Source organism: Cavia porcellus, unplaced genomic scaffold, assembly GCF_034190915.1.
Source record: "Cavia porcellus strain 051 isolate PalLab524CR breed Dunkin Hartley unplaced genomic scaffold, mCavPor4.1 scaffold_3, whole genome shotgun sequence".
In the NCBI taxonomy this organism is placed as follows: domain Eukaryota; kingdom Metazoa; phylum Chordata; class Mammalia; order Rodentia; family Caviidae; genus Cavia; species Cavia porcellus.
The window spans coordinates 71,290,503-71,312,368 of NW_026947486.1; the positions used below are offsets into that span (position 1 = coordinate 71,290,503).

At 40.5% G+C, this 21,866-nt stretch overlaps 1 protein-coding gene across 11 annotated transcripts in view; it reads left to right on the forward strand.

Moving 5' to 3' along the window:
* Pak3 (p21 (RAC1) activated kinase 3) overlaps positions 1-21,866 on the forward strand; it is a 327,193-nt gene that overhangs the window by 195,985 nt on the left and 109,342 nt on the right. For 2 of the 11 annotated variants that reach the window (XM_023564164.2, XM_063246280.1), the window contains exons 1-3: positions 10,968-11,243; positions 12,347-12,452; positions 18,044-18,186. The exons of 3 other annotated variants lie outside the window; for them this stretch is intronic. In XM_023564164.2, coding sequence (XP_023419932.1) covers positions 12,357-12,452; positions 18,044-18,186 — 239 coding nt within the window. In that variant the 5' untranslated portion in view covers positions 10,968-11,243; positions 12,347-12,356. Of the gene's footprint in view, positions 1-10,966; positions 11,244-12,346; positions 12,453-18,043; positions 18,187-21,866 lie in introns of those variants that run through there. 6 more of the 11 variants (XM_063246286.1, XM_063246287.1, XM_063246279.1 and 3 more) reach the window with 5 other exon arrangements.

Sequence of the window (21,866 nt, forward strand, 5' to 3'; positions counted from 1 at the left end):
AAGAGTGTATATTCTGATGTTGTGTGGAACACTCTGTATATAACCACCAAGTCCATTTTTCACAGGTGTGATTCAGTTCTGTTATTTGTTTTCTGATTTTCTTTCTAATTGATCTGTCCCTTTGTGCTAATGGCATGTTAAGATCTCCTGTTATAACTGTGTTAATGCTTATTTGATTTTTTACATTTGTGTTAATATTCGTTTTGTATATTTGGGTGCTCCCGAATTTGGTGCATATTAAGATTATTATCTCTTTCTCTTGAAGTTTTCCCCTATATGGTATGTAGTGACCTTCTTTATCTCTTTGGATCATCCTGGTGAAGTACACATTGTCTGCAAACAGAATAGCTAGCCCTACTTTTGGGGGGGGTTCCTGTTGCATGAAGTATTATTTTTCATCCTTTGAATTTCAGTCTATGAGTTTCCTTTTGGGTTAGATGAGTTTCTTATAGACAGCATATGGTTGAATGTTGTTTCTTGATCCATTCTGCCAGTCTGTTTTTTTTAATTGGTGAATTAAGGCCATTTACATTAATGGTTATAGCTAATATATATTGGTTTACTTTTGACATGGTATCTTTCTGCTGTTCCTTCTTTACTTTCCATTCTGTTTAATTGTCTGCCTTGCTCAGTGTTTTTTTCCTATGTGTATCTAGAATGTCTTCCAGTATTCTTTGCAGGGTTAGTTTGGTGATCGTTAAATTCTTCAGCTGTTCTTTGTCATGGAAGTATCATATTTCTCCATCCATTTTGAAGGACAGTTTTGCAGGGTGCATCAGCCTGGGTTGTAAGTCATTTTCCTTTAGGATCTAAAATACTTTTCTCCATGCCCTTCTTGACTTCATTGTTTATGTTGAGGAGTCTCCTGTGATTCTGATGTTTTCCTTTATAGGTGATCTGTGTCTTCTCTCTAATGGCTTTTAATATTCTGTTCTTAATGTTAGATTTCTGGGATGTTGATTATTATATGTCTGGGTGTAGTTTTATTTTGGATATGGCTATTTGGAGTCCTATATGATTCATTAATCTGCATGACAGTTTTCATTCTCATGTTTGGGAAATTTTCTGCTATTACTTCTGTAAATAGCCTCTTAATATCATTTGTGTTCTCCCCTTCTTTTTCACTTATATCTATCAATATTATGCTGTTTTTCTTTGCATCATCTTGCAGCTGTTGAATTGTTATTTCCTGATTCTTTGTTATTTTAAAACATCTTTCCTTTCTTGTTCACTAGCTGGAATCTCGTCTTTGAGATCTGAAATTCTATCTTCACTTTCGTTGAGACAGTTTTATCAACTTTTGATGGAATTTTTGATTTTCTGTATATCTCTTTGCATCTGCTTCATGCATTCTGTTTGTTTCTTATATTGTTCATCCAAGTTTTCCATCTTTTTGAACTGTTTCTCTAATTTTTTAACTATGTCTTCGTTAGATGTGTTCAGCATGTCTTTCATTACCTTTATCATTTCTTCTTTTACCTGGGAGATTTTTTTGATCTGAGTTCTTTTATAGCTTCCCAGAATTGTTTCTTTAATTCAGTTATTATCATTTCAGGAATTTCACATGTATGGCTTATGTTTTTTAATATGTCCATGTCTCCTAGGCTTGCTTGGGATGGGCTGGAGGTTTGGGATTGCATTTTGTACTTTCATTTTATCATTTTCCTATCATTCTGGGTTTTGAGTGATGTTCCAAAGCTTCTCTATGAACTGGGAATCACCTAATGTCTTTTGACTCCCAGGAAGAATGCAGGCCACTGCTAGCCCCTTGGAGGTTGTTGGGCCTAGCCCAGTTAGGCCCAAGGGGACCTCCCATGCATCCTCCAGTGATTTGGGACTCGGTGGAACTTAGCAGCTGGAAGAGATGGTCTAAAGCTTCCCCATGCACTGGGAAGCACCTCGAACACCTTTGGCTCCTGGGGCAGAATGAAACTTGCTGAGTGTGGCCCAACTAAGCCCACGGGGTGATTTAGGATACTGGGCCTACTCAGTTTTTCTAATGTAAGCATTAATCACAGTAAGTTTGTCTCTTATAATTTATTTTATTGTGTCTCATATGTTCTGGTGTGGCTTTTCTTTTTCTTTTTTTTTTTTTTTTTTGTGGACTGTCATTTGCTTCCAGAAATTGTTGAATACTTTCATGATTTGTTCTGTGACCCATAGTGTGTTGAGTGTGTAAATTTATGGGTGTTCCTAAATTTTTTGTGACTTCTGTGATTTATTACTAATTTCATTGCCCAATGGTCTGAGTTCAAACGTGAGGTGATTTTAAGTTCAAACGTGAGGTGATTTTAAGTTTTTTGTATTTTCAAGTAATTCTGTTGACTATATGTGGTTTATTTTGGAGAAAGTTCTGTGTTCTACTGAGAGAAATATGTATTCTTTTTTAGTCAGGTAAAATACTCTAGCTTTTTACTAAATCCTTTTGTTCAGGTGTGTGACTCAGCTCTGATATTTCTTTGTTGATATTTTCTTTGATAGCTTTGATAAAGTGGGGAATTGGATTCACTCACTGTCATTATGTTAGTGCTAATTTGATTTTTTATGTACAGCATTATTTGTTTCATGAAGATGGGTGCTCCAGAATTTGGTGCATGTATATTTATAACAGTATCTTTTCTTGTTGGATTTTTCCCTTAATTATTGTGAAGCAATATTTTGTCTCTTATGATCAATTTTAGCTTGAAGTTTAGTATGTTGGAGAGTGAAATTACTAGCTCTGCTTTTTTTGGTGTCCTAGTACATTAAATAATATTTTCCATCTTTTGATTTTAGTCTATGAATATATTTTTCTATTAGATGTGTGTCTTAAATGCAACTGACTGTTGGATTCTGTTTTGTTTATCCAGGTTGCCAATCTGTGTCTTTCAACTGGGCAGTTGAGACTATTAAATTGGGAGTTATTATTGAGAAGTGTTAATTTACGCCTATCATTGTGCTCTGTTTCTATTGATTATCCCTTTTTCACTTTTTTATCTATTTCTTTGTTTGATGTGTTCATGCCATCTGGAATTTCAGCTCTGATAGCTTTATTGTCTCCATCTAAGATATTTGTGTGCATTTTCAGGAGTGTGGGTTTGGTGTTCACAAATCTGTTGAATTATTCTTTTTCATAGAATGTCATTATTTCTCCATCCATTTTGAAAGAAAGTTTCACCAGATATGCTAATCTGTGTTGGAAATGTTTGCTTTTAGGCTTGAATTACTTCACTCTGAACTCTTTTGAAGTTTAAAGTTTGCATTGAAAAACCAGCTGTAATTCTAATGGGATTACATTTATATGTGACTTTTTACATTTGTCTAACCACTGTTAAATTTTTGTTCTTCTATTGGACATTAGGAATTTTGATTATAATGTGTACTGGGAAGTTTCTTTTGTCATTATGGTTGATGTTGTACAACCCTTCTTTGCTTGTATGTTGAACTCTTTCCTCATACTTGGGAAGATTTCTGTTATGATTCCTGTAAACAAACTTATTATTGCATGTATGTCATCTTAGTTTCTCTCTATCTCCAATTAGCCTTAGGTTATTCTTCTCAGTGTTGTCCAGTAATTTTTGAATGAATTTTTCTTATTCTCTTATCATTTTCAAAGATTCTTAATTTCACAAATGCAGCATTGACATTGGTCATTTTTGCAGCTTATAAATTCTTTGCAGTTTTTCATATCTAGTATTTCTCTCTGGTCCTTTTTGTGGATTTTATGTCTGTCTTTGAATTGTTTTCCTTAGCCCTTCCAATTTTTTACTTGTTTTTCCCTAATTCAAGTTGGTCATTTTATATAATACATCCATCAACTTTTGAGTCATGTCCTCTTTAAACTCACTAAGTTTCTTTAACCTTTAATCAATTCATAAATTCCTAAATTCTGTTACCTGGTGTCTGCATTTCTCTCCATCTGTGCTCCTTACATCTTCTCTGGGAGAACTGGACTAGTTTTGAATCTTTTTTGCCTTGCTTTCCCAACATCTTTGTGTGTGTGTGTGTGTGTGTGTGTGTGTGTGTGTGTGTGTGTGTGTTTTCTTTTTGTTTGTTTGTTTTCTTTTTAGTGCTGAGGTTAGAGGGCAAATGAGGCAAGAAGAGCTTGTAATTGATATAAACATATTATTAGGAAGGTATTGCCTTTCAGTGGTGAGTTTTCAACTTTCTTTGCCTAGAGATAGTATTTACCACTTCAACTATTTAAGTAGCTTAGATTTAAAAGATTTGTCTTACTTAAATAAGGGTTTTTTTTAGTGGAACTGCAAATATCCAGTCTCACTGCACAAACTCAACAGGACACCTGTGCAGCCACAGCATAATCTGGGAAGTATGCTCACCTTGCCATCTTTGATACATGCTCCTTATTGCTCTTGCCCCGTGCCCATGGTCCAGATCTTTGAAGATAGGTGCTGGCCTAATCAATTTGGCTTTTTACTAATACCTCCTTTTATTTACTGGAAGGTTGGTTGCAGAGATGTCTCACCATTTTTCTCCTGTTCTTCAGGTCTCTGCTTTGTATCAAACAGGTATAAGGTAAACCTATTTCATGATGGTAGATTAGGCATTCTTAAAGAAAGGCATTGTTGCCAGGCACAGTGGTGCTTACCAGTAATTCCAGAATTTGGAAGGTGTATGAAGGAAGATCATGAGTTCAGGGTCAGAGTGAACTCTATAGAGAATTAATTCCAGGCCAACCAGACTACTGAGCAGACCCTAACTAAAAACAAATAAGCAAACACAGACAAAGACCTTGTTTCCAGGCTTTGACTGAGATACATTATAAAAGGGGATTGTCATCATTTGGCTTTTGATCCCCCCCCCCACACACACACACCGTGCCTCCTGAGAGAAGTATTTCACTGCTCACCATGTCAAATGCTTGGATGTGGGGACAGGGGCACTTCTGTTCCTGACAACCTCATTATGTGGTTATCAGGAGCAGACACTGCCCAGGTTGTCAGGACAACCAGTAATGATTCAAAGCTTCCCTGAAAGGTCTGTATCTCTGGCAAATAATCAGCCTTTAGCTTTCAGCAGATGCTGAACTAAGCAGCCAATCGCAGGTGAGCCGGGAAAACATGACATCATAGTCCAGCATCCCCCAAAATAAATAAAAATTGGTTTTCTATTTTCCTCTGTGTTTCCTCACTCTCTTTCCCCACTTTCCTCTCTCCCTCCCTCCCCCTTCCTCCCCTTTCTCTTTCACTCTTCTCTCTCCTCTCCTGCTCCTCCTCCCCAGATGGTGAGGTCAACAAAACCAACTTTACAAATTTAACTCACTCTGTCTGCAGTTTGACTTAAGTTTTGGCAGTGTAGTGATCAGGAGCGTGCAGGAAAGGAATGTATAGTTTGATTCTCTTGGGAGAAAAGTCAAACAGCATCAGCTCAATTAAATAATATGGTTTGATATGTAAGACTATGGTAGAAGCAAGGCTAATTAAACCAAGTCAGGAGCTTCCTAATTCTCATTAATTCACCCAGAGCCACCTGAATTTAATTGTCTTCTGATTTTCCTCTGCTAACTCTCATGGAAAATAGAAATGCAGAAGCAAAAGGTTTTAGAAAACTTATAGTTCTGTAGGGTAGGACTCTAACAGGGTCTAATTACAGAGAAGGAAGGTCAAGACAGACACTCCATTCTCAAGTGGCCAACATTTAGCATGCACATTTAAATGGGATTTCTCATTTCTATTATCTTTCGTGATATGAACTTTCCTCTTTGCTCAGTACCTGGTTTTTCAGGTACCTAGGATGATACCTTTGTCATTTGTAAGGGCCGTTGCTCATTACCCAGCAAGCAGTTCCAAATGCTACGTGCTCAAGGAAAGCTGGAGCCCCAAATGTTGTGATGGGGAGGCAGGAAGGAACTTAATAGAGCCAGGCTATAGTGATGGCAACAGGTTGTAGTGACCAGACCCCTAATGACAGAGTGGTAAATACAGTTCCCCTAGCCAATGCCTGCACACCACCTGGGGAGCCAGGTTCCTTTCCATTCAGAGCAAATGGAGCAGGATGTGTGTGGCAGTGCTTTTTAAAAGTGCATCACTAGTGAAAGATGTACAGACTGAGAGCTGCACAAACTACAAGTCTGCTACTAAAATTAATTTCTGACTGTGGGAATTAAGGTGGGGAAAGGAAAGTAAGAATTTCTGGGTGCTGATGCCCATTGGATTGACCATTATTGCTTTGTGTCCACTGCTTAATCATGTCTGGCTCAGCTCAGTGTGTCGTAATATTGATTCCTCGATCTGAACCACTGGCCTGGCATTGAGGTCTCTTTCAGGAGAGCCAGAGTGCTTTGTTTATCTGTTTGTTTTTATTTCAACCCAAAGAAAGCTATATTTTTTTTTCTTTTCAATGTTGTGTTTACAAGCAAAACATAGTACACGCTCATTTGAAAAAAAAACATATGAACAATATAAACAGAAATACAGATGCTCCTCCACTTTTAATGGGGCTATACCTTAGTAAATCCAACATAAATTGAAAACATCCTACGTTGAAAATGTACTGAATACACTTAACCTACTCATTATCCTAGCTTAAGAACACAGTAGGCTGTAGCACTTGGACTGTTTCTCCTTGTGATCAAGTGGTGACCGGAAGCTGCAGCCTGCTGCCACTGCCCAGAATTTCAGGAGTGTGTTGTACTATATATCACTAGCCTGGGAAAAGATCCAAATTCAAAATTCAAAGTATGAGTTCTACTGAATATGTATTTTTTGCATCATCATAAGTGGAAAATCTAAGTTGCACCAATGTAAATTGGAAACCACCTCCATATAAAGGAAATAGTTAATATCCTTACCCCACACACGTACTTTATGTCTTGCTTCCTCTCTTTTATTCCTGCAGTTACCCTATTAGCAATTTGGTGTATATAATTCACACTAATCACATAATTCATAGCACAGTACAATTGTGTGGTATATAAACACACACACAAGTTTAAAAAAACAAAATAAAATCATAGCACACATAACACCCTGCAATTTTTTTTCATTCAGGAATATATTATGGCATGTTTCTATTTAAATATATAGGGATCTTCTTGATTCTTTTTAGATGATATACCATATTCCAAAATATGCCTAGATCATAATTTATTTGGCAATTTTCTTATTGGGCAGGAGGGAATTTTGGAGGTGACAGACATATTTATGACCTTGATGATATTGATAATTTCCCAAGTCCTTAAAATCATGGGATTGTATATACTATTCAGAAAGTCAGAGTTGTATATATTAAATATATGTAGCTTTTTAGAAAGCAGTCAGACTTTAATAAAATAGTGTAAAAATCTAACAGTTGCTATGGAAGGACATTGTTTCATACTTCCATAAGACTCAGCAATGGGCTTGTTATGTTTGATACATTGTATCAATTTGAGAAGTCCAGCAAACTAAGTGACTCAGCAGCTCTGTATCCTGGGGCATAGAGGATAAGCCCTTACTGCTCTAGGATATTGTTCATTGTATCAATTTCAGAATGTCAGAAGTTTAACTAAGTGATTCAGCAGGGAGCCAGGTTCCTTAATTTGTAACATCTTCCTGTGTAAGAGGAGAACAAAGGATTTTTCTGATTGCTACAATGATCCTAGAAGGGGTAGTGGTGGCTTGTGTATGGTATAAAGAAGGAAAAGAGGCTTGCTCTTCCCCCTGTTTTTGCCCTTATTGCTTTGTTATCTTCTACCACCTTGAAGTATTGCCCTGGTGCCATGCCAACCTGCCTTCTAGCCAATTGATTATGGACTGAAATCTCTACAAAGTGTGAGGTAAATAAGCCTCTCCTTCCCAAATTTTGGGGGTCAGGTGTTTTGTCTCAGCAAGGAGAGAAAAGTAATCAAGATAGGGCTTATGTGAACATATCTCTGTATGTTGCTAGTAGGACAGCTATAGGCAAACTCCTTGAGTTTGAATTGCTAGGTCAAGTATCATACACATATTAAGATTTCATGACCATTACTTATTGTCCTCCAAAAAAGTTATGCTATTTTACACCCCCATTTATGGTATATGACAATGAGCAATGTTCCCTTTATTCAAGATTTAATGGAAACAGTTTGAAGAGATTCACTGGTTTCCTTATGTTGCTACATTCCTCATGCTAGAGATCCTCATATCTTCTATGAATCAAGGGACTAATTGCATTGATGGGACTCAAAGGATAAACACAAATTAAAACACCAAAGTTCAGTCTCTATTGAATGCACGCCCTTTTACACCATTGTGAATTTGAAATATTGCAAGTTGCTCTATTGTAAATCAGAAGCCATCTGCATGTAAAGAAAACACTTAATGCCTCCGATTCCACATACATACCCTCAAGATGTTGTGTAATGGTAGAATGAACACAAGAATGAGCTTATGAAACTTGGTTTCTAGGACTTTGTCTGTGAGCCATTGCCCAGGTGACTTCAAATCTCCAGGTATCTGTTATTTCATCTATGATATGTAGATCAAAATAATTGCTAAAGTATGGTTGTCATATGGATTAAATGAGGAGACACAAAAGTGGTTTGTAATCTGAGAAAAAGAGTATACATGTCCACTGGTTATTAAGGTAGTATTGTCTCCTTAAATCAAGAAGTTCCCAAGCAAGGGAGCAGGGGATGGGGGCAATTGAGTGAGAAAATTACACAGATTAAATCTTTAAGCTATTTGAGCTTTAAATCCCTTCCCTGGAAGTTCCCAATTGTCCTGTATTCTTGGAGGCAAAATCTCATTGGCGGTAAAGACTACTTTCTGATATCAAGGATAATGTAGATTGCCACCAGTTTATAGGAAGATTTGAGTCTTTCGTGTTGAGTTTGAGTACTAAATCCAGTCCTCTTTGGATGACATCACTATGCTTCAATTTGTGAAGCACTTTATAAGCTTTTGGTCCCATGCTAGTTTCTATACTCACCAGGGAGAGAAAAAATATGCTCATGAAAAATTTAAATAACCATGTGCAGTGACTGTGTTATAGCTGAGGTATATAGGAGGATTAGATGAAATCAAATATCTTTTTTAATTGCAATTTAAATCAATAGCCTGGAAGACCAAAACTTAATCATTAGCCAGGAAAATCCAGTTATATTTTCCTCTTTCTTAAAAAAAGTTCCTGTTTAAAATAGCTCAAATTAATTTTTACAAAGAAGAGATATTGGATTGGGGATATACCTCAGTGGCTCTGCACCTGTCTGGCAAGTGTGAGAGAGTTCAATTGAGTTCAATTCCTGGTCCTTAAAACAATATATGAATCAAAGATACTAACGTTAAGCGTATGGCATCCATTTATATAAGTAATATTCCTTAGGTTATTTTTACAATGTAAGAAAAATCAGTGTGATGTGGTTACTTTTTTACCCATAGTCAATTCAAATGGTATCTGTAAAATCATTTGAAGCAGAACCATGCCACTTTCAACCTATTATTCAAGGATACAAGAGGAAAAAATCTTGGGAATATTTGCATGAGAAGGCAACTACTACAAACAAAAAGCTGTTTTTAAATGCTTGAATTTTAAAAACTTAGATTTTGTGTAGTGTGTTTATAAAAATCAAGTATGTAGTTAATGAAGTCCATAATAGCATGTTTAACTTTTATTAGGAACACACTGTAATGATTAGAAAGAGTCTGGACACTGGACTCAGTTTAGATACAAATTCCAGCTCTAAATTCTTTCTACAATGTACGTGTAATACGTTTGCATAAATACAGACTTGAATTAAGAAAAATAAAATGCACAGTGATTATTAAAACCTGTCTGGATTATATAAGCCTCCCTCTTTCCTATATTTTTTTTCATAGATTTGGTCATTGTTCTCAGTTCCCTGTATTATCACAATTGAAAACCAATTACTCCAAAAGAGATAGTCCATTCTCCAACTGCCTGAAAACTTACCAGTTTTGGAATTTGAAGATCTGTAGTGTGACTTTTCCTAAAAGTACATGGAGAGATGTCTTAAGTTTATTCTTGGTGTGGAAACTTATTTTTGTTGATATTACGGAGAAATGATTGCTGAGTATTGTGCAGTATTGAAAAAAAAAATGGAATGAAAGTGTCATGACCCAACAGGACCATTCAAGTATCAGAGTATGTATTTATCTTTAGAAAGTAGACAAGAAAAATCACTCTTAATTCTATCATTTTTTACCCAATCATAATTTTAAGGTCTCTTCTGATTGCTTTATTGGCATATTTTATACCACACATTTTTTGAGTGTACTTATTACTTTGTCTTACACTTTTCAAATGCTAGCTTACGGTTTCCTTGCTGAGATTTCTCATAATTTACATAACCTAGCCAAATCCCGAGGAGAACGGGTTTTGGAGTTCAAAGGGATGATTTTTGGGGTTAGATTTTACAATGCTTCAGATATCTGCAAAAAATTGATACTTACCTTTAAGACAAGAGAAACCACTGAATATTTCAGAGAAAGGATGGGCATTTTAATGAAATTACATTTGCACAATACACACAATTTAAAGTAAAAGAATTATTTTTTATGTATAATGCCGTGTTTTGAAGTATGTTTCATGTGTAAAAAAGGGATGTCCTTGCCTTGATTGGTAGCCCTTTGAATCTGCCACGCGTGCCTCTGAGTTTTTTGCGTAACCTGTTCGCATGACAGGTGGTGTCCCAAATCCAAATAATTTTCCCCTAATGAAGAGTAGCTGATCAGATGTCCTCTCTTAAAAATTCATCTGAAAGCCTATTCTTCTGACATGGCCAAGTAAAGAAAACACGCGAAATATCCCCTCCTCTCGCTCCAGTCAGGTGCCTCTTTCTCGATGGCCCCACCTCCCTCTAGATAACCCTGACTGTAGAAGTTTCCCATCTCCTTTTCCTTTCCCTCTCCTTGTTCCCTCCCCCCAGCCCCCCCACTTTCCCGGGCGCTTCCTGCCTGGAAACAAAAGATTGGTCCCCAGTAGCCCACTCAGGGCGATTTTAGTTTTATGCTCACCATTGATTGGCCTAGGTGCGGTGCAGAGCCCGGGTGACGTCATAGAAGAGAAGGGCTGGGGAGCGGTTGCTGAGCAGGGGCTCTATCGCAGGCGGGCAGCTGTGGAGGTGAACCAGCTGGGATCTTGCGCTGGGGGCTGCAGCTTAACCCCTCCGGGAGCCTGTGCACTGGGGCGGGTGAAGAGCCAAGAGGAGCAGGCTGGGCCCGGGGCTGCGGCTGCGGCCGCGGGGCTGCGGCTCCCCAGCCCCGCCAGCCAGAGCGCTTGGAGGTAGAGGAAAGGTCTTGACGGGGTGGCTGGACCCCACGCAGGTAAATCCCGCGACGAGGGGCACCCGGGCTAGCTCGGGGGAGAGGGTGGCGGTGCTTTGAGGCTGCTGAGCAGATGTTCTGTCTCTCCGGGTCCCCCTCCCATTTCTGCGGCGCCCCAGCAATGAGCCTCCTACGTGGCTCTCCCCGACCCCTGAAGCCCAGCATGCAGTTTGCTGGATCCCGGTTCACAAACGCGGACAAGTGGGTGTGTCTCGGCCATCCCTAGAGGGCCCAGACTCTTTCCCTTGGCCAAGCCTGGTACTTGCTTACTGGAGCCCGGGCCGCTTGAGGCAAAATCCACCCTGAAAGCTGTGTCAGCCTGTAAATCTTTCATTACCTTCCGGCACCCCCTCCCCTCCAGCCACAGTACTAGTGACAGCAGCCCCTCAGAAAAGGAGAGGAGGTGTGGCCGCGATTTGGCCAAGTCCAGGGCAGATCTCCGGAGCAAACAGAAAAAGTGACGATTTTGTTAGACCAGCGCCTCTCTCCCCCACCCGCAAATTTTTTTATTATCCCCCGCCCCTATTTCAGTAGGGGAATGGTAATCACAACTGGACTCTTTTTTTTCCTGTGTGGATTAGAATGATGCAATAAGGTCACTAGAAAGCCCAGAGTCTCACTGTTGGCCCTGTCTTTGTCTGGGGAGTGGGGTCATTGGGTCTACTGTATCCCTCCATCTCTGTCCCCCTCAGCTTGCAGGAGGCATTGCTTTCAGTTTCTGAACTGGCACTGGCAAGATTACTGCTGCACTTCAGGGGCTAACTGAACATTTTAGATTCTGGCTGTTGCAGGTTTTCTTTTCTTAGGTGGTGCTTGAGGGGTGGGGAGATTGGTGGAATGATGGTTCCAGCAAGGAGGGAGCAGAGGCCCTATTTGGTATTTTTGGTTTTTGTTTGTTTGTTTTGGTCCCACTTTCCAGAATCTAGTTACATATTTTGGACTTGTGGGTTCTGGGCTGTGGTCTGTAGAAGCAAAGGAGAGACCGGTGAGTGGCTTGGCTTTGGGAAGCATGACAGGGGTGGTTGCAGTGCTGTTTTTTAAAAATGGCTTTCAGCAAGGAAGCCTTTGGCCATGTTAGTCTTGCTTCCTCCGTGGTTTTGCAGACTCAAATCCATGCCTACTGTGTGGCTGAGGTGTTGGAACAGAAGGAAGTCCACTCCTGTTGGTGACAACACTGTGGCCCTGTTCTGGGATGAGCGAGGTATAAAGGTCAGTGTGGTTTCACAGAGCCATTTGCAAAATTAGAATTGGGCAGGACCTGTGATTTGGCACTTGAGGCTCCCAATCCAGGGCACCTTTGGGCAAAGAAACTTAATAGTGTAATGGATGATTAATAGGCCTGGGTTTGGTGAGGGAGCCACATGAGTCTGTGTTTCTGGATACCCATCCATCTTTATGCAAGATAGAAAATGAGGACATAATGGGTGACATGTTGGGGGGTTCAAGCTGACAGCAGAGAAACCTGAGTCCTGAGAGGCCTTGGGACATCGAGTCAATCCTTCAAGCCTCCATACAGAAAAACGGGCCTTGTCGAAGAAACAAAACAGGAAAAGGAGGCTCACATGTGATGTGCAAGGGATACAGGCAAGTGGCCACACTACCCTATAGACATTCTGACTGAGTAGCCAACCTTCTCAGGTTCTGATCAGATGTGAAACTAGTTTGTAGAACCAACAAGTCTGCTGAAGTCTCAGAGAATACTGGGTAGTGGATATGACAAGTAAGGGAAATGAGGACTAACTGTGAGAACGCCAGCAGAGTCTTTGCTACCATGGTATGGGGTTTAAGGTGATTATGGCCAAAAACAATCCCACCTCTAGATTCGATGGAGTAAGCAAAGGTCAGATAGAGAGAACAGGATCAAATGGGGAAGACAGGAGCAAACTCATAGAGATATACAAGAAGAAAAGCCATTGTCTTACCAGGAACCCAAAGGCTAGTTTCTCTGGTGAGACTGAAAAGTTTTTGTAGTTGACAAATAGATGGCTCAGCCAAGAAGTGGGGGAATTTAGTAAGAGTTCAATCCCTTTTCCACTTACATAACCCATCTTCAAGGGCCAGTAGCTTTGGCCAAGAAAACCAGAAGAAACTTGATGAGCAGCCACCTCAACAACCAGCTCTTTCCTCCTGGGTAAGGATAGTGGACTTGGGTACCAGGTCCCCAAAAGGAATTGAGGATGATATGAATCTGGCCAAGACAAGAGTCTGTTTTTATATGGTTGAGTTAGAGCTAGATTTGAGGTGCCTGTTTAAAAAAAAATCTTCCCATTGGAACCCTGTGTACACAGAGAACTGCAGAAAACCTCTACCTCAGTTGTTAAGTGCAGCTGTGTAGACATCTGTAGTACATTTTAAGCTTCAGCTGCACCCTCTCCTACACACACACACACACACACACACACACCTGCCAGGTACTAGGCAGTTCCCTCTGCAGGGACAAGGTGTACTAACAGGCAAACTCGGCACTACGGAGCTTCTCCAGCAGGGGGCGAGAAAAGGCATGCTGGAGGCGCAAAACCAAAGTCCTCCATTTCAAGTATGAAGCCTAAGCCTGGGACTGACAACCCTGCGTTTAAAAATCTGATTTAGGGAAACTGGAAAACCAAATGAGCCTCTGGGTCTGGCATCTGTTTCCATTTCCTACCAGAAATGCATCTCTTCTTCCTGCTCTCCTGAAGAAGGAAGGCATTTGCATTTACATACACGGTGATAACTTGAGTCATTAACACCCACAGCCTAACTGGGAGTTTAATTAGAACTGTTAACCAATGCAATAGATCCGTGTCTGATTTGCACAGTCGATGATTTATCTGTAAATTGGAGCAATGTGTGCTGCACCCAAGGGATGCAGCCACAGGGCAAAACTGCAACCACAACTGGGTCTTCTTGGGTTGAAAAGCAAAATGGCAGAAAGTGGACCTTGAAGGTTGAAAAGAAATTAACAATTGCTTGGTGGGGACAGGCAATCATTCCAAAGATGTGAAAGCAGGGAAGCATGGTCCCTAGATGGAGTGTGACAGTTCTGGAACCCACATGGGGGGACAGGCTAGAATTTTTCCATTTTTTTTTTCTTACCCTTTTCTTTCTTTCTTTCTTTCTTTCTTTCTTTCTTTCTTTCTTTCTCTCTCTCTCTCTCTCTCTCTCTCTCTCTCTCTCTCTCTCTCTCTCTCTCTCTCCCTCTCTCTTTCTTTCTTTCCTTTGGCAGAAAGGGGCTAAATTTTGAGAAATAAGGTTATCTATTTTTTTTTAAGGCTGGAGGACCAGATGCTGAGGTTGAGTGAACCGTGGAAATTAGAAAGCAGGTGTTTTGCTCTGAATGTTTCTACTCTTCTCTGGGCCTCAGTTTTCTCATCTGTCAACTGGTGGAGTTGAAATAAATGTTCTCTAAGATGCTGTTGACATTTGAGAAATGGGTCCACTTATTCTTGGTACTGAGGACAGATACACTAAAAGTAAAGCCCTCGCTTATGAAGAAAAGTACCCCTTTAATATCATGCTCCCTTTTGTATGTCCTCCAGTTTGGGGAAAAGCCAAACAAAATGACCTCACAATTGCTACACATATTTATATCTTTAGGCGATGTGGCATTACTTTTATGTCATGTGCATGGAGAAGAGGAGGGAAAAAAGAAGTCCAAATTGAGAATCTGTTAGGGACTCTAATAACCAAGACGCTGAAAAGATTTATAAAGGTTGCCTTAATAGCAAGCAGATAGTCACAAGTGGTCCTCATGCCCTAACTCAGTCTCAAAACACGAAGGGCTTGGAATGAAGCATTATATTCTTTTTCTTCGTGTTTTTCTAACCCAGCTCCTTGTGGAGCTTTTTGTGATTTTTTTTTTTTTTTTTTTTGTGATGCCTTGTGGAGTTTTTGTGATATAGTGTCCTAAACACATCCTGACAACATAATAGCGCCCTCTAGTGACGGTAATGGGGACACCTTGGTAGAGTTCCCAGTTGCCATCCCCTGACCCAGCCAGTACACTTGTGCAGCTGTTACTTCCTGCTGAGAAGGGCTCTATTCTAGAGGAGAAACCCAAGCAGCCACCACTTCTGGTAAGTTTTTCTCCTTGTACATACATAGGATTAGAGAGGGAGCCATCATCACCCGGTCCCACCTCAATTCCCTTTTCTTTGGATCTGAAAAGGATCCAAAATTCCTTTCCCAGAAATCTTAGTGCTGAACAAGGCCTTTGTCATGGGAGGGCTGTGGGACACAGTAGTTGTTCACAGCCTCCCTGCCACACCTTCATAGTGGCAACTCTAGTCCCCACACAAGAATTCTGGCAAGAAGCAGAATGTGGTTAACTGTAACGAAAGAGCCCAGGAAGAGGGGAGGGTGGGAAGAGTAAGGCATGTACAAGATGTGTTGATCTGTACCCAAATCTCTAATAAGAGGCTGATCTAAAGGTGCACAGAAAAGCACTATAGACTCCAAACATGATAGAGGCACACAATACTCACAAAACAGTACAGATACACATCAAGGCACAGATGTGTGGCACTAAATATACTAGAGACTTGACACATACAGCACAGTAGAGGTGCAATATACATGCAAAACAATACAGATATAGTACACATACAAGAGCATAGTGACTTGATATATATATATATATATATATGTAGCATAATATAAACACAATACTCCACATATCCAACATGATACAGACTCAGTATACACAGAACATGGTATTGATATGACACAGCATATACACACATACAAATACAACATGATATGACTTATGGTGTGTATGTGCTCACACACAGGACAGCAACTCACACACATGAACAGCAAAACACTTTTTCAAGCAGGCAAGAGCAGTATGACTACCTGGTGGAGAGTTATGTCCTGCCAGTTAGCTCTGCACTGGCTTAGTTTGTACAACTGGTGGATTCATGGCCAGCTTTACAGAGTTACTAAATGATGTTCCAAATGGAGCAACTGTGATCAAGTGGAGATAGGCTCAAGGAAATCTTTCAGTCTTGCCATAAAACATGAAGGTTTTGGGTTAGTGCAGGCTGGTGCATGTGACCCCCCCCCATTACTGTTCCCCACTGAGTGGATATTGCCTCCCCAGCCAGCTGTCAGCCCCAGGAATGGTCAGGGATCTCTTGAGATTGTTCCTGTGCCCTCCTTGAGCCCTACCCCTCTTTGGAGCTTTGCAGCCCATACTACTCTCCACCTCATCCTCCTGCAAGATGAGCTCATGCAGCAAGGGAGGGGTTGATACATCATTCAGTGGTGCAGTGGGTGGGATTTGGAAAGGCTGCTCAGAGTGTGCATGTGGGAAGCTCATAGGGAATGCCAGGGATGTTGGGGGACAGACGTGCTCTGAAGTCCTGCCCAGAGCAATAGACAAACCAAGGGTACGGTTTGATCTTTTTTATTTGTGAAGGGGAATTGGAAATCATAGAGCTGTGCTTTGCTCCCTAAGGTTTCAGTTTTACTGCTTCCACTTTGACGTACCCATCTATCCATCTTTTTGAATTGGGACTGTTTCCATTCTGGTGCCTTTTAATAAAGTTTGTGTTGCCTGACTCATAATCTGTTGGGAATAAACATATAGTTGCAGCTTCTCTCTGAAGATAAATAGTATTGAAGGCAATAGAGGGGAAAGCAGAATGGAGTTTGCAGGACTTGGGGTACTATAAAATAAAAATCACACTTTGCTGGGAAGCTCAGGTGATTGTGGTAAGAAGTCCAAAAATGGAAGCATTAAAGAGGAGATCTTGTTTCCAGCTGGAGATGTGGCTCAGTGGCAGAACACTTGACTGGTATTCACAAGGCAAGAATTCTAATTCTAATTCTATCCCCAGCACACATAACACATGCATGCACACATGTGCACATGCACAGAAGAGGAGCCACACAGGCAAACAGAGACCCTTTCTCCTTCCCTGGGTCTCTTGATCCCCTTATATTTAATATGCACAGAAGAGCCACACAGACAAACAGAGACCCTTTCTCCTGCACGGTTAGATGTGGAAACCTCTCTGGGGAGATTCGTATAAATTATCACCAAAGTTACAGTAACCAACAGTGTATACTGACTGTGAAGAAATCTAGGGAAGACTATGGAAGGCGTCCTTGTGATGTAGAGTGGAGGCGGGAGGGATGTAGAAGGAAGTTTCAAATAACATCAGAGGTTGAGACCTTAAGCACCTGTGAGAAGATCAGGGACCTCAGAGAGCTATGGCCTAGAGAACAGACTTTCTCCCAGTCAAATGAAAGAAATTGGTGGGAAGAGAAATGGAGACGGAGGTGGACATCTGGGGTTGAAAGATGAGTAGAACTGAACAGCAATTCTAGCTTGTCAAGCAATTCTAACATATTCTCAGAACAAACCAAAATTGGCCATAATCTCTGTTTCCTATTGCATGCTACTGTTGCCTCTCGCAATATGCAAATTTATCCATAGTTATTTGTGCAAATTATATATCTCTAATTTAATCCTTCCAATATATATGCCCAAGTAACTAGGGCAAAACATTCTTTTTTTTTTTAATTTTGTAGCAAGTAGTGTCCATTCTGGAATCCTATATGACAGTGTTTTCATCCTTCTTGCCTCAGATTTACTAGATATGCTAATTCTGAAATCACGGGAGTGTGTGGTGTATGTGTGTGCCTGTATGTGTGTGTGTGTGTGTGTGTGAAAGAGAGAGAGAGAGAGAGAGAGAGAGAGAGAGAGAGAGAGAGAGAGAGAATGTGAGAATGTGACATGTCTGGGAAGTTGAATAGGGTAGTAGTAGCATGTAAAGAAAGAGGTTCCTTCTCCCCTACAATGCTTCTCTCAGCAGGTTTACCCCAAGAAGGAGCAGCTGAGTCCTTGCATCTTGTGGCAGCTGCCCAGCACTAAGTCATCAGGGCTGAAGTCAGCTCAACTCTTTCCCAATGGGCAGTACTCACCAGTGCTGAGGTCCTGCAGTGGTGGCCTTGTGAGGTGAGTAATGGCTCCTAGGGCAGGGAGTCAGGGTTCTTGAAATCCAGAAAAGTGCTGAACTCCACCAGAGCTCCCAGTAATAAAGATCTTACATAGGCCTCACCAACTAGGCCTCAGAGCATGACTTCTTTCTGGGAAATTTAGTCTCATACAGCTTCCCTAGGTCTCTTGATCCCCTTATATTTAATATGAGAATGACATCCTTGACCTACATTTTGGGGTGAAAAGGAGAAACAGCGTAACAGTTATTACCAAGTCCTTCGCAAATGTCAAGCATCATCTAAGAGCTTCAGTGTAGCACAGAAAATGCTTCTCATTAAGCTGTCATTTCCTTTTCTCCTCCTTTCCTGATACCTGCAAGACATTTCAGCCACATGCCACAAATCCAGCAATCAGATCCTCTGATTTCTATTGCCCCATAACCTTAATTTTAATCTTCTTATTCAAGCTCTACTCCCACCCCATCCACCCACCTCTGCTTTTGGGCCTGGCAGGCTTAGTTTAAACCATCCTGAAGCTTCCCTCTGCCTTCCACCCAGCCAGGTGGCATGAGTGCACTTCCTCCCCCAGCCTTCCAGCATCTGAGTCAGTAGCATGCAGTGCAGCCGCATGCTTCTCTCCTGCCTCAAATCATTCTTGCATGGTTTCTGCAATACTTACCTGGAAAGATAAACTAGACTGTTAAGTTCTTCAATGGCAGGGAATACATAATTATAGGTATCTAATCTTCCTTCCAAGTATCTGAAAATTCATGAACAGTTTGAAAACTGAGCTTCTCTCTTCCTCTGCGCTTTCATTTTTCTCACCCTGACCCTTTGGTCATTCACCTGGTTCTGTGTCTGCCTCCCAGGCAATTACTGTAGCTTCGTGTCTTTCCTGCAGTCCAGCTACCTGTAACTTGCTAGCCCTTCATCTCTCTGTCTACTCCTCTGTCTCTTTGTCAGCTACTTAGACATCTCTCCTGTTGGTCAAGTCAAAAAATGACCAACAAAAAACACTTACCAAGAAAAACAAACAAGGAATATATAATTCCCTTTCACAGAAAGTATAGTTTACCTTGGCCTTGGGCCTATGTAGCACAAGGGAAAGCTAGAGCTCAGCAGCAGGTGTTTCTGTGATGCGTTCTCATGAAAGGGAAGCTCCAGAGTTTCAGCCTTGGAATTGAAGGTATGAAATTACAACCTTGTCGATACTGATGCATTCAACTTTCTAGAGAGACGTTCTGGTAGGAGATCCTCTATAGACCCTGACTGACAAAAGGTAACCAGAACTGACTAAAATAAGAAGCAAGCCCTGGGATCTCTCTTGGGTATTCTGTGACAGATATGATAATAACTTTTATTTACTGAGTGTCTACTGTTGCCAGCTCTGCACATACTTTAGTTGCATGATATTATTTGAGCCTATAGTAACCCTCCGAGGTAAGTATTCTCTCTGATGGCACTTTTGCTTCTGACTGTACAAATGATATCACCTCAAGTTAGGAATTGCTACCACTGGTGAGATAAAGATTAAGAAGGGCTACATAATTTGCACGTAACTGGAGATACCCTGTGGGTGTGGGAGCAAAGACACATCCAGGACTTTCTCAGCCTCCCGAGTTATTTTGGTACCATTTAGTGCTTGTACATGTGTGCCCACACACACACACACACACACACACACACACACACACACACACACAGGTCCACATAGGCATACATTTTGTTTCTTTCACAAGGACATTCATATTCTCTAATAAAGTCACATTTAACCCACAGTCACTTGCACATACAATTGTATTTACTGTATATACAGTAAAAATTGTATATATTTTCATAGTGCCACACTCTCACACTTATCAAAATTCCTACCCTTATACTCTTGTCCACTCCTACCTTTAAAACATTTCTTATATTCTCTCTCACTCATAGGCACACTCTTTCACACTTATATTCACCCCGTTGACAAAGTCGGCCTTACCCACTAAAATGTCTATACAATCACCCACACTACACATTGAAATACACTGAGTTCCCCCTTGCCCACACTTCAGATTGTTTCCCATATAACCGTATGCTTACTCAGTTTCAGGTACTTCAACGTGCTTGCATTGATGTTATCACTTTCCTGTTATCACACAGGCAACTCATCCCACGGACACACGTGTGTGCACATGCACTCATATATTCATGTTTCTATGTGCCCATACCATAAATACCATATCACTTGTACTCTTTTACTAAAAATTACATACTGTTGCACTCATATAAATTGCATTGAGACCGTCTCCCTTCTCTTGTCATACATTTACACAGTCACACTTGCGCATGAAAACACATTTTATACATTCACACTGATATATAATTGTGCTTTGCACCAAACTCTCAGGCACACTCACTGAAATACAGCTACACACAAAGCCATTTTACCGACAACTATCACTCCCTCTCAAATTCATACACAATCACAATACTCTGATGTACACCAATACATACATATACTGATTTAAATTAATTATTTGTATGAAATTATATTAACAAAAGCCACATTGACTGCACAGCTGTGTTCATATGCTTACACTGCCACATTTTCAGATATTCACTCTCACATTTGCTACCATAAACTCAAAACTATACCTTCTTGCTCATTCCCATATACACACAACCACATCCCTTCACCCTCAAGTTCATTCACATGTGCACTGTTACATGCCAACTCCAATTCATATAATTACACATTTTTACAGTAGCCTAGTCATACTACACACCCACATTCCTTTTTTTGTTTGATTTGTCTTTTGAGATAGTGTCTCTGTCATTTAGGGCTGGCCTTGAACTCCCTGTGCAACTCAGGCTGGCCTCAAACTTGTGATGATACACCTGCCTAAGCCTATCAAGTGCTAGGATTACAGATGTGTGCCACTATCACCTGCAGTTTTACACATTGTTCGTGCTCTCTTACTCTCATATTGACACACGTTCATCCACATTGCTACACACATTCACACTAGTGCACATATGGTAACATGCACAGTGATTGGCCTGCTCTTACACTGTCACACATCAAACTGATATACACAGTTCACATTATAACAGACAGTTGACATAGATATACATGTGCTCACACATAAGCACTTATTCATCTACATATAACAGGCAAGTACTGGTATGCAACACTCACACACTCACCCCACTACATTCTCACTTGCACTGATACATTTACTTACATTGACCTACATGCCATGCAGTCACACACTCTTGCAAACTACCATGTACCCTTACTCGGACCCTCACCTGGCCATGTTAACACTGATGCATATTCATATTGACATTAACCTACACTGTTTTACTAAGATAATAACATTCACCCACATCCATTCAAATTAATTGCCACATAATGATATCAACCCACACTGTCATGCATATACTCATGCATGCTTTCTGAAACTGTTAATAAATGTTCCCACACTGATATTGCTACATGTTTTCTTGATGACACACCCAATTGCAGGTAACAGTTATAATCACGGTTAGTACTCTTTTCCCCCCCCTATTTGCTACTAATGCTCTTTTTTATACCTCTTAAAAGGTTTCCTGGTAACCAGTGGCCAAAGGAAAAGTGTTTGTCTCATCTAGGGTGACAGTGAGAAATAGATCCTTACAAAGCAAGGAGTGGAATGTATGTCTAAGATTAAAAAG